The sequence below is a fragment of the Lepus europaeus genome, chromosome 17 (genome assembly GCF_033115175.1).
Source record: "Lepus europaeus isolate LE1 chromosome 17, mLepTim1.pri, whole genome shotgun sequence".
Taxonomy (NCBI): domain Eukaryota; kingdom Metazoa; phylum Chordata; class Mammalia; order Lagomorpha; family Leporidae; genus Lepus; species Lepus europaeus.
This window is the reverse complement of record NC_084843.1, coordinates 51,128,586-51,141,764: the sequence shown is the minus strand read 5'-3', so window position 1 is coordinate 51,141,764 and position 13,179 is coordinate 51,128,586. Positions and strand designations below refer to the sequence as shown.

Genomic DNA, 13,179 nt, shown 5'->3' with positions numbered 1-13,179 from the left:
AAAGGAAGCGTGTTTCATGCGCTCATGCGCATCTTCTTTGAAAATGTAACTTGAATCTGTCTACTTTGTGCAGTCTCTCCTGATCCCACCCTGATCAAAGCCAACGTCTTTTCTCTCTGCAGAACTTAGGAGCTTTCTCCTCGTCCTTTTGCCTCTGCTCATATTCTCCCAGTACATTTCCTCCTCACAGCCATCTTGTGATACTGGTGATACTTTTATAAGAGTACATATTCTTGTGATACTGGTGATACTTTTATAAGAGTACATATTCTGATTAGGAGCTCAGAATAATGAAATCTGCGTGACAGAACCTGTCACTCTTTTGCCCGAGCACTTAGCAGCTTCTCACTGCATTTGGAATAAAATGTAAGCTTCTGACTATGGGCTAAGAGATAGTGTGTGTGACCTGACGCTGCCTGCCTCCCTAACCTCCCCTCCCGTCAGTCACTCCCTGGACCACTCCTGCCGGCTTCCTCTCCCACCTCTCCCACGACCAGGCCCTTCTCCATTTTCACATAGCAGGAAGGGTCCTCATCACAGGGCCTCCTTGTCTGCACTGCAGACCTCCCACCCATTGTTTTCTCTCACCTGGTATGTTTTTCTTAAAGAACTTACCAGATTCGTGACTGTGTATTTCTACCTGTTTATTTGTTTCTCCCCATCTGACGCTAATGTCTGTGAGGACCACAACAACACCTGGCTTGTTCACGACTGTACCCTGTGGGCCTGACACTCAGTAAGTGCTCAACATAGACAGTGGCCTCTGTATCCACGAGTTCCAAATCCAGTGGGTTCAACCTCCTACAGGTTTAAAATATTCCGTAAAAAAAAAAAAAAATGTGTAGTAAACATGTGCAAACTTTTTTTTCTGTCAATATTTCCAAACCAGACAAGATGACATCTGTTTACTTTATAATAAGTAACCCTAGGGGTGATTGAAAGTATACCAGAAAGAACGCATAGGATATTTGCAAACATTACACCACTGTATAGTAGGGACTTGAGCATCTCCAGATTTTAGACTCCATGGGGATCCTGGAACCAAACCAACAGAATCCTAAGGGACAAATTTATTTATTCAGTTAAGGCGGCTTGAATACTGCTAAGGGTGGAGAACAACTATAGCAGGTGAACCAAAGGCATAGGAAGAGCATTTGAGGAGAAGCTGCAACATAAAAAAAGCCATCAGAGGAGAGGTTACATGGCATATTTGTAAAAGAAAGTAGATGGGTGTGTCTAAAATACAGCACATGGTTTACTTATGGTGATTTTGATTTTGAAATCTATCCTGGAATTTTTCCTTTAAGTTTTTGATATGTTCTTCATTTTGTTCTTTAAGGATAGTGGTAATTACGGGCAGTATTTAGGTAAGCGAGAAAGTTTATTTCTAATCCTGGCTCACCTCTGCCACTGATCTTGAGTTAGAGAGAAAGAGAGAGGGTGAGAAAGAGAGAGAAAGGTCTTGAGCAGGGCTCTGTGGAGATGGTGAGTGGATGTACAAAGTGCCTCTGTGTTGTTTTCATCTTGGACTCCCGTGCCTTGTCTTTTCTTTTATTTTTTCTCTTTTGTTCTAATCAAAACATTCAATTGAGACAATGTGGTTGATTTAAATAATGGATCCTGTTGATTTAAATGATGGAAGACAGTTTTATCAGGGGATATGTTTCTGTGAACTTTTGATGGAGGGAAGTCCAGTTTGGCCCTTACTGTCTCTTCTGCAGGTCTGGACTCACTCTCTGTTCCAGCTGAAATGTTTATTTTGTGTTTAAAACAGTTCCTGCCAGCCTATGACTGGTGATTAGGAGCTTAGAATAATGAAATCTGCGCAGTCGAATCTTGGCTGTGGGCGTAGTTATTATGCAACTCCTAACATTTCCCTTTGTTTCTGTCAATAATACAAAATTCTCAGCCTTTCTTTCAGAGCTAATTCTTCAACTAAACTAAAAATTTGTTCCACTAGTATTTTTAATCCCTAACTAAAGTATTTCTGGAAGTTCAAATTCTGTGCTTTTTGAAGGAACAGCAAAATGTACTGGCTTCAGAGTATCATCATGTAGACTGTCTGTGACCAGGAGTACAAAGGACCCTACGTGGGCCTTAGATTTTTGTCTCTAAGCAGACTGATCACAGGCCTTGATCAAAAGAGCAAATGTAGCAAGATATACAGCAAAAGTGACAGAAAGAGGTGGCATATTCCTGTGCGGAGTGATTGAGCAATTAGGAAACTGCCAGGGAGGTGTCTGGGACAAATGATCAACCTTTCCTCATTCATCCTTCCTTCCTAATTTCTAAATGTCTCATGTTAGAAGAATCCTGCTCACTCTCACCTAACTTAATTTTAAAGTGGCCAAGCACTAGAAAAACTACTGCAGAACATGCCTGTGACTATAGACTTGTAGTTCAGACCACCGAAGATTAGACATGGGACACGGGCACTCCCTTGACTTGCATCGTCTGGTCTGCTTTAACACAAACCAGGAGGAAAAGAAAGCTAGGCATCAGAAGCAATGGGTGGCAGGCCTATTAATGGCTGATCTGTACAGTGATCTGCCCTCAAGGAGACCCAACAGGCCAGTCCACTGCAGTGGCTTTCAATGTGGTAAGCCTGGGCTTCAGCAGAAGTCAGCTTGTGAAGAGCCCTGGCAGCTCTGCCAAGAGTTGGATCACTGGAAATGGACCTGCCCTGGAGTCGAAGGATGCCCAGGTCAGAGCCACAGATCTTATTGGCTCTAAGCTGAAAAGCCCTTCACTCAGCCCAACTTCCAAAGTGACCATTGCAGCTGAGGGTATGGCCAAGTAGGGTCAGCAACATTGCAGGCAGAACTGTAAATTTCTTGTTAGAGATGCCCCCTGCCTTTACCTGGCCAGCTCTCCTCCCAGGCCAGCCAAGTAATGAAAGTCAACAGAGTGCCTTCCCCTAGGAGGTTCACACCTCCCTTAGGATATACCCCATGTGAAGAGATAGATAGGTCTGGGCCTCTTAACTTACAAGGCCTAAAGCCCACCAGATTATTATCAAGCCCCTTCTGTCAGGTTCTATTTGCCTCTCAATCAGAAAACTTAATTGTAGCTTAGACAGCACCTTTCTTAGCTCCTCTAGTAATGACTCTGTCCTTTGTTCTAGACCCTGTCTAGCGCACTTGGGCCTCATTCCTTTGTAATCATAACCTCTACTCTACCACCAATGGCTCTACTCCCAACCTGTGTGTACTGATGGTCCTCTTCCCCACTTAATGCTGTATAATTGTTCAAATCTGGTAAATGCCACTCTTAGGATCATTGGTTACTATGCTCACCCTGTCTTTTATGAACTTTTCTAAATATGATCAGAGTCGGCAAACTTGGAAGGCTTCCATAGCCTTGGCAACTCATGACGACAGCCTAGGGTGGTTACTGGCGCCATAAACTAGAGTGTCAATTTGTTGGGTCAACAACAGGAGCCACTGTGCACTTGCTCCTCATGTGGGATCTCTGTCCTTAATGTGCTGTACATTGTGATTTAATGCTATAACTAGTACTCAAACAGTATGTTTCACTTTGTGTTTCTATGTGGGTGCAAACTGTTGAAATCTTTATACTAAATTGATCTTCTGTATATAAAGAGAATTGAAAATGAATCTTGATGCAAATGGAAGGGGAGAGGGATCGGGAGAGGGGAGGATTGCGGGTGGGAGGGAAGTTGTGGGAGGGGGAAGCCATTGTAATCCATGAGCCGTACACTGGAAATTTATATTCATTAAATAAAAGTTAAAAAAAAAAAAAAAGTGGCCAAGCACTAAAGTGTACCAATCAAGTTAGGTTTCATCAAATACAGTGCCCCTGAATTACCAAATTACGGGTACTGGGCTCTAAAAGCCATCCAGGAATACTACAAGTGAGCAAGGGATGTGTCTAGCAAATAAGAGAGGCACAGAATACCACGAAGGCCATTAGCTCAAGGCTTTAAAGCAGGAGTGGAATATCACCGTAAGAAGGGAAATGACTTGAAGTGGCATCTGAGGTCACATGTGGCTCTGTCATTATTTTGACTATGGTCACTATTTTGGCCATGTTTGACCCTTGAATAGAGTCAAGGTTAAACTGGAGCGCCATTGGACCAGAGCTGGTGGTTAGCAAAGGCACAGCAACACCTCACCACTTTCTTTTAGGTAAAATGATTGCAGGGCTACCACAAGTTCAAGAGTAAGGGACCTAGATGCCACCTCCTGATGGGAGTTGCTTCAGTGGCCTTGGATCACCTAGCACTGACTGTAAATATAGGAGTTTTGCTCCAAAGGAATATTTTGAAATTTGAGATTTCAGAGGTAAAATGTTTTTATCACACAGCCTAAGTAGAGAGTGATTAAAGATCATGATCACTTCAGAAGTGAAGAAACCATGAGGTCATGATGTGAGATGTATCATCCTGTGGGCACAGTGGGAACACTAGCTTGGCAGTGAATAATGTGGAAGAGTAGCCCAAAATCCAAAGGATGACAGACATAATGGCAGCAAAATGCGTGTAATCAAATGTATGGGGTGATCCTGTAGACCATGAAGGTCAGAATCCTCCTTTTCTAAGTCAGCTTGGTGGCTAGTGGGCACCCTTCACTGTCCAACCTCTACGCTGCCTTGTTCACTTGGCAGTTTTCAAATAAACTTATTACTCTGACTCCCAGGTAGTGTGTAGGTAGACTCTTCAGGTCGCATTTGAACTGTGAGCATCCACGTCCTGAGAGTCCCTTGGGAGGGTGAAATGAAGTACAAGTCAGTTTGGAGTGGCGGTGACAAAAGCTGCCATGGTGATGGTTTCCAGTGTCTAGTCTTCAAGCTTTTTCTTTTCAGCCTTCCTTATCTCAGGTGTGCATCTATAGACAAAAGGATATCTGCACAAATCAGTAAGATTTATGGTGGTGAAATTTATTAAGTGTTAAGTAATATTTATTACCTCATTTTAGGTAAATAAAACTCAGAAACCAGATAGTCGTTATCCAGATGGCCCTAAGAGCTCACTCAACCATGAGAGTGCTAGATGGGAATAAATTAGAGCCTATCACAAGTGGAGAAGAAGATTGCATATTTTTATAATCACTGCCATAATTGAATGTGTATTTGTTTATGTGTAACAGATGAACAACTGATTTACAACAATACAAGGATAGTATGAGTTTACAATCCTTGGCTGTGACTTCACATTCTTAAAATGCTTTTTTAGAGTGCCATGAAAGAAATTTTTACCCTGAATGAAAAATTTTAGCATTTGGAGATTCAGCAAATCTCCCTGGGAATCCCATACCTACAGCAAGTGATCTGGGCTGTGAATATTTGATTCTGCCCCATATCTTCTTTCCCCTTCCATATTATCCCCTGTGCACCAGGTTCAGCACCCTTGGCAGTCACTTTGGTCTTGAGCAGATTGCTAGGGATTAGAGTACCCATGGATGTTATTCTCACCTTTGACACAGAAATTCTTTCAAGGCTGTGCATGCAGTATGTCTAAAAATAAGTGAGGCAGTGATAGTTTTTGTAATTATAGCCTTTATATAAAACTAGCAAGGCCCTGGTCCCTCTCAAAGCGATCTGTAAAAGCTAAACAGCTATCCCATCGGTACTTCCAGGGTTCAGATTATCTGGGGGAGTCCTCATTTGGGGCTGTTATCAAAACCAGCTTCCTGCAAGCCAACAAGAAAACCATTTTTATGTTTTCAGCATCTGTCTCAATTTTTACTATGTCTAAGCATTCTTCCAGATTTTAGGGATTGGCTCTCTATGATGTTTATCTTAAAATATAAAATTCACCCTTAAACGAGTAATATTTTGCACCACATAGGACAGCCAAAATAACATGCTTTGGGTTACAAAGCTGTGAGGCTCTAAAGGAACCTGTTTCTCTGATTCATGCTACCCCGTGATAATATCCCCAGAAATTTGTCAAATCATGTTAAGAAATGTTACCATTTTTCATTCTGAAATCTAGAAATGCCTTATGTAAATATTGTAATCTAACTTTTTTTAAAAGGTTTTATTTATTTATTTGAGAGGTAGAGTTACAGAGGGAGAAAGGGAGAGACAGAGAGAAAGGTCTTCCATCCACTGGTTCACTCCCCAGATGGCCACAACGGCCAGAGCTGAGCTGATCCAAAGCCAGGAGCCAGGAGCTTCTTCAGGTCTCCCACGTGTGTGCAGCATCCTGAGCACTTGGGCCATCTTCCACTGCATTCCCAGGCATATGAGCAGAGAGCTGGATAGGAAGTAGAGCAGCTGGGACTATAAACGGCACCCATATGGGATTCCGGCACTGCAGGCAGAGGCTTAGCCCACTACGCCACAGTACCAGCCCTTTAACCTATCTTTTTTGTTGTTGTTAATTATAATCTTCCCACTCCCTCTCTCCCTGCCCAGAATTTTTTCTGCCTTCTTTGCTTAAAGTCAGCTGTGTTCCACCTTGTGTTTCATCCTTTAGCGATGCGTTATCCTTTTAGTTACCTGTTCTAAATGTTGCCCTTTTTATAGATTTTTTTGTCACCATTAACTTCACAAGTTTACATCTAATTCTCACCTTCCATCTGACTCAGTTTTGTTGTCATCCAATGATATTCATCTTAGCATCAATGATTATACTTTTGAAGCCACCAGGTCCTGCAGAGGGACTTCAAACATCAATTCACTGAATGTTCTCAACCTTAGAAGATGTGTATGTTATAATTCTAGCTTAACAGAGCAGAGTCTGAGGCCCAGTAAGTGCAAACAACTTGCCCAAAGTCTAATGACTGAATAGTAGGGGAGCCAGGATTCAAACTCACATCTATCTGAGGCAGAGTTTCTCAACCTCAGCGTCATGACTCTTGGGACTGGGTTGTTCTTGGTTGTGGGAAATTGTCCTATACACTGCAGCATGTTTAGCAGCAGCATCTTTGTAACTCTACTCACTGGAAGCCAGTAGCTTCCACTCTAAACTCCTTGACTGTAACAACAAAAATGTCTCCAAACATTGTCCAATGTTCCCTGGGGCGTATTTAAGAACCATTGACTTAACAACAAATTCATGGTTCTGCTACATTATACTATCAAACACAGAAATAATAAAACCATAGAAGTTGAAGGCTAAATTTTTAAAGAGATCAATTTTAGGAGTCACTACACCTGGCTGATGATCAGAACTGGAGATATTTTTGAGATTCTCTTTGCTCACCAAGATGTTTAGAATCAGCATTTGCCAGGCAGGGGACAGTATGTGTCTATTTTAAACCTCTCCACAGTGTAAGAAGCACAAATCCTAAACTAACCACTATTCCTTTAATCACTCCAATTCCATGCCTGCCAAATCATTCCCCAGCCTTGGGTTTCACACCTCTTGATTGGACGTTACAGTCGACAGTTCCCCTCCTTTCCCAAGACAGTTCCTCATTCAGATAGTCCTAACTGTGGGAAAATATGCTGAGTGTTTTTCCTCGTATCTTTCCATCAGTGCCTAGAATCTCATATGACCCAAATTACCATTTTTTTCAAACCAGTTGAATTAAATAGTTACTCAGTCTCTCAATTATACCTTAGGCTCTACCATAAATGATTTCTTTACCATAGCTGTTAAAATCATTTTGACTCTTTAAAAAAAAATGATCATGTAACCAGTGTTCTCAGTTTAACAATAGACTTCCTCAAAAGGGATAATTATAATTCATTAAAATCTTACTGACTGGTCTCTCCTCATGTAGCTGCTACCAGTAAGCAGCTCACTCCCCAGTTTGTAGGAGTCCTGTGCCTGGGGAAGCAGTGACTTGCCATCTTGCTCTTGACCCCACACCCAGCAATCCTCTTTAAATCTTTGATGATTTCAGGAAGATTCCAAACTATTTCCTCTTCCTATGAAATCCTTCTTTATCATGTGCTCCAGGTTTCTTGACGAAAGTATGGAGAGGAAAAGATTCTTTTTTTTTTTTTTTTTAAGATTTATTTATTTGAAAGAGTTACAGAGACAGAGACAAGAGAGATCTTCCATCTGGTACTTCACTCCCCAAATGGCCACAACAGCCAGAGCTGGGCTGAACCAAAGCCAGGAGCCAGGGCCTTCTTCCAGGTCTCCCACATGGGTGCAGGGATTCAAGGACTTGGGCCATCTTCCACTGCTTTCCCAGGCACATTAGCAGGGAGCTGGATCAAAAGTGGAGCAGCTGAGACTCAAACTGGTGCCCATATGCCATGTCAGCATTGCAGGCAGTGGCTTTACCTGCTACGCCACAACACTGGCCCCAAGACTCCTTTTTTTAAATCTTGCTTTATGGTGGAACCTCTCAAGAATTGATTAATATAAACGAATAAATGCTAGTTGGATTAATGTATTGGAATTCAGACTTCAGCTTACTCTCCTTTCAAGTCAGTCTTTCAGCCTGCTCTGTTGATTCTCTGCTAAGTCACTGTAATAGTTTTGAAACTAGGGACAACTGCTACTCAACAATATCAGCAGATGTTGGAAGTTTGGAAGACTGTGATAGGGTGGACATTAGTTTTGACAGGCATCTTATGCCTCAGTATCAGAGGGTAACACTACAAGTAACCAGTCTCACATGCCAGTCAACATGAGTAGCTGGTGAGCTATAACTGTGTGCCAGCTGTCCTGACCACGTCTGGATGGATCTGCAGTAGGAAGGTGGTGTTTAGAGAAAACCAAGGAGAAAATAATATGTTAACCAGAATAAACTCTGTGGGGTCAAAATAACAGTCTGGTGTTTTTGTACTTGTGTGAGATATAAAAAGAAAACTTGAGTTTCCATTAGGCTTAGGATGAAGTTCCAGACTGCTTGCCTGCACTTGGGCACCTCCAAAGAGGTGGTCAGACAAAGGCAAAACTGCCTGAACCTCACATGTCTTTGATTACGCTGCAAATTTTATCATTAACGTATTAACATATCATCAACCTCTCTTCTTACAGATTGTCATAAATGGACACTGACATGGACTACGAAAGACCCAACGTTGAAACCATCAAGTGCGTTGTCGTGGGTGACAACGCAGTGGGGAAGACACGGCTGATCTGTGCCAGAGCATGCAACACTACGCTGACGCAGTATCAGCTGCTGGCCACCCATGTGCCAACCGTGTGGGCCATCGACCAGTACCGTGTCTGCCAGGAGGTAAGATGCGCAGAGTGCCTTTAGCATCTGGAGGACACATAGTTGCCATTTGTTTAATTTTTTAAAAAGCTAGGAAGATGGGCAGGCGCTGCGGCTCACTTGGCTAATCCTCCACCTGCGGCGCCAGTACCCCGGGTTCTAGTCCCGGTTGGGGCGCCGGGTTCTGTCCCGGTTGCTCCTCTTCCAGTCCAGCTCTCTGCTGTGGCCCGGGAGGGCAGTGGGGGATGGCCCAAATGCTTGGGCCTACACCCGCATGGGAGACCAGGAAAAAGCACCTGGCTTCTGGCTTCAGATCAGCGCAGCACGCCGGCCATAGCAGCCATTTGGGGGGTGAACCAACGGAAGGAAGACCTTTCTCTCTGTCTCTCTCTCTCACTGTCCACTCTGCCTGTCAAAAAAAAAAAAAAATAGGGAGATGATGGGTAAACTGTACATCAAAACAAAACTAAGGTTTTTAGCGTTACAAGAGAAAACAAAAGCAAACGTGAGCTTGGGAATGTGGGTCTGGTATCCTGAAAGAGGGTTTGAGACACGGGGTCAGGTCCTGTTGGAAGGGATAAAGGAGATAAATGTGAGCGAAGGGGCCTTGAGAGGGTGCACTCCGCTGGCCTGTGAAAGCCTCTGAGTCCCCCTGAGCGCAGCTGCTGTCTCTCCTGCAGGTCTTGGAGCGATCCCGGGATGTTGTGGATGAAGTAAGCGTCTCTCTCAGGCTCTGGGATACTTTTGGTGATCATCACAAAGACAGGCGTTTTGCTTATGGCAGGTAAACCATGGCTAGTGTGGTGTGTCTGAGCCTGACTGCAATTTCCTTTTCCAAACCAGCAGCCAGTTCACAGATCAACAACAGCCACATCATACGGCCTTGAAATGTGTTGGGTTCTGCACTGTGTCTCAAAGAGGAAAAACGAGAACAGTGTTGCTTCCTGATGTCAAGAAAAGCTGAGTTTGTCTCCCTGCTCAGGAAGTACCTTGTTGAAAACAACCAGTGCTGGTTAAACTGCGAAGTTTGCAAAGAATTCTCCAGCCTTGGGCTGCTTTGACTGCTGCTTTCCTGAATGATACCTTAATTTGCCTTTTGTTAGAGTGTTTTCAGTTATTTTAGCACTTGGCCACCCAGCTTCAGAAGGTCTCTCTGTTCTTTTCATGACCATATTAGCAGAGTCTGCTATTTGCTTTGGGCTTTGTGTTATCTGAAAAGTCTATTTGGGAGTAATTTTTAAAAAGAAAAAAAAATGGCCGGCGCCGCAGCTCACTAGGCTAATCCTCCGCCTTGCGGCGCCGGCACACCGGGTTCTAGTCCCGGTCGGGGCACCGATCCTGTCCCGGTTGCCCCTCTTCCAGGCCAGCTCTCTGCTGTGGCCAGGGAGTGCAGTGGAGGATGGCCCAAGTGCTTGGGCCCTGCACCCCATGGGAGACCAGGAGAAGCATCTGGCTCCTGCCATCGGAACAGCGCGGTGCGCCGGCCGCAGCGCGCTACCGCGGCGGCCATTGGAGGGTGAATCAACGGCAAAAGGAAGACCTTTCTCTCTGTCTCTCTCTCTCACTATCCACTCTGCCTGTCAAAAAAAAAAAAATTAAAAAAAAAAAATATCTCTGAAAGACCTTCTTAAAGCATACTTCCAAAATTAACTAAAGCACTAATGTCTATTTTTTATTTTAAAAAAAAAAAAAAGAAGAAGAAGAAGAAGACAAAAGAGGAAGAGGAAAAGCCAGTAAAGGGAAGATTAATCTAGAAGGACATTACTGTGGATAGAAACAGAGTCAAAGTGCCTGAAAATACTTAACTTCTCTTGTCACCATAGCTCTAGCTACCTCCTGGTAATGGCCTATATCTAGTAAAGTCTGGATAAGGCAGAATTTTTTTATCACCTAATTATAAATTGCATTCATTTCAAGTATAGAGTTTAGATATCATGGTTTAGCTGTCCTTCCTCACATCAAACATCCTGTGACCTCACAGGATTGGATTAATTAGATAACTACATACTCCAAGCATGTGAGTTACCCCTTGGTATTGAGATAAGCATTTTTCAAAGTTCCTGTTTCTTCAAGCCGGTTGCTTCCTGACCAGACTTTCATTGACATTTATGCAAGTGGTCTTAAATGCTAAATAAACTGCTAACACAGTTTTTACCTATTCTTGGGAAGTAGTTCACACAGTCAATCCACGATCTCAACCAGGGTGCTTAAGGGGACTTGGACAGAGGTATGTGGAAGTGAAACATGGTTTTAACATCACCTTGGTAACGAGGACTTTTGAGCTAAATGTCCAGCATTATAGATACTTTCCTTGAACTTCCTGGAGTTTTTTGTTTTGTTTTTTCTTTCCATAATGTTCTTGACTTGTATCTTCGTTGCCATTTCAGTTTTTGTCTTTGATCCAGTTCTACATATGAAATAATAAGAAATGAACCTGCTTGTAAGTGTTATGCACTCAGGTTGATAATATCTTTGGTTTTAAGGAAGCGTAATTTGAAAATGATAACTCTAAGCAAAGTCAGGATAGCTGCAATAGATTTCAAATGACTTTTGATACCCCCTGCTTCTAAAAAAGCCATGAAAATGGTGAGCCTAAAGATGAGCTTACTGAGATATTTAGGTTAAAGTCTATCAACTATTTCAACACCCCAGTGGTTTCCTGCCCCTTGAAATTAATGCATTTGCAGCAGTGAATTTTAATTTGGCCCCACAATGTAAACTTGTGTTAAGGTAAGAGAAGGGCTGCTTCAGCATCATTTGATTCCCACTTGGGATTTATTTAATAGCTCCATGGCCTCCATGGGGCCACACTGGGACTCAAACAAGATCCCAACATAGATGGAGTCATTTTGGAAGGCATCATGCATTTGTTCACTCCCAAGAAAAATAAGCTGCTCTTTCCTGTGACTCCATAGGCTCAAAGTGCATTGTTCTGCCTTCTTGTCTGGAATGTTGGGTTCCATTGACTGTAACCTGTTCCCCTTTTGATGGAAACAGGAAGTGTTCTCCAAGCCAAGTTTGACTCTCTGAGCAACAGAGAGGCTTGGGGAACACCCCCATGTTCCTGGACACGTTCTCCTTGGGACCTCTCTTTGTGTTCATGTTTGTACCTTGCGTTTCCTCTGTCTTTTTTTTTTTTTTTTTTTTTTTAACTTTTATTTAATGAATATAAATTTCCAGTGTACAGCTTATGGATTACAATGGCTTCCCCCCCCCATAACTTCCCTCCCACCCGCAACCCTCCCCCCTCCTGCTCCCTCTCCCCTTCCATTTGCATCAAGATTCATTTTCAATTCTCTTTATATACAGAAGATCAATTTAGTATAAAGATTTCAACAGTTTGCACCCACATAGAAACACAAAGTGAAACATACTGTTTGAGTACTAGTTATAGCATTAAATCAAAATGTACAGCACATTAAGGACAGAGATCCCACATGAGGAGCAAGTGCACAGTGGCTCCTGTTGTTGACCCAACAAATTGACACTCTAGTTTATGGCGCCAGTAACCATCTTAGGCTGTCGTCATGAGTTGCCAAGGCTATGGAAGCCTTCCAAGTTTTCCGACTCTGATCATATTTAGACAAGGTCATAAAAGACAGAGTGAGGATAGTAACCAATGATCCTAAGAGTGGCATTTACCAGGTTTGAACAATTATACAGCATTAAGTGGGGAAGAGGACCATCAGTACACACATGTTGGGAGTAGAGCCATTGGTGGTAGAGTAGAGGTTATGATTACAAAGGAATGAGGCCCAAGTGCACTAGACAGGGCCTAGAACAAAGGACAGAGTCATTATTAGATGTGCTAAGAAAGGTGCTGTCTAAGCTACAATGAAGTTTTCTGATTGAGAGGCACATAGAACCTGACAGAAGCGGCTTGATAATAATCTGGTGGGCTTTAGGCCTTGTAAATTCAGAGGCCCAGACCTATCTATCTCTTCACATGGGGTATATCCTAAGGGAGGTGTGAACCTCCTAGGGGAAGGCACTCTGTTGACTTTCATTACTTGGCTGGCCTGGGAGGAGAGCTGGCCAGGTAAAGGCAGGGGGCATCTCTAACAAGAAATTGACAGTTCTGCCTGCAATG

At 43.0% G+C, this 13,179-nt stretch overlaps 1 protein-coding gene across 13 annotated transcripts in view; it reads left to right on the top strand.

The window, feature by feature from the left end:
- The window catches only part of RHOBTB1 (Rho related BTB domain containing 1), a 136,097-nt gene that overhangs the window by 80,109 nt on the left and 42,809 nt on the right, over positions 1–13,179 (top strand). For all 13 annotated transcript variants that reach the window (XM_062214658.1, XM_062214655.1, XM_062214656.1 and 10 more), the window contains 2 exons: positions 8,909–9,110; positions 9,770–9,873. In XM_062214658.1, the coding sequence (XP_062070642.1) occupies positions 8,919–9,110; positions 9,770–9,873 (296 nt within the window). In that variant the 5' untranslated portion in view covers positions 8,909–8,918. The remainder of the gene's footprint in view (positions 1–8,908; positions 9,111–9,769; positions 9,874–13,179) is intronic.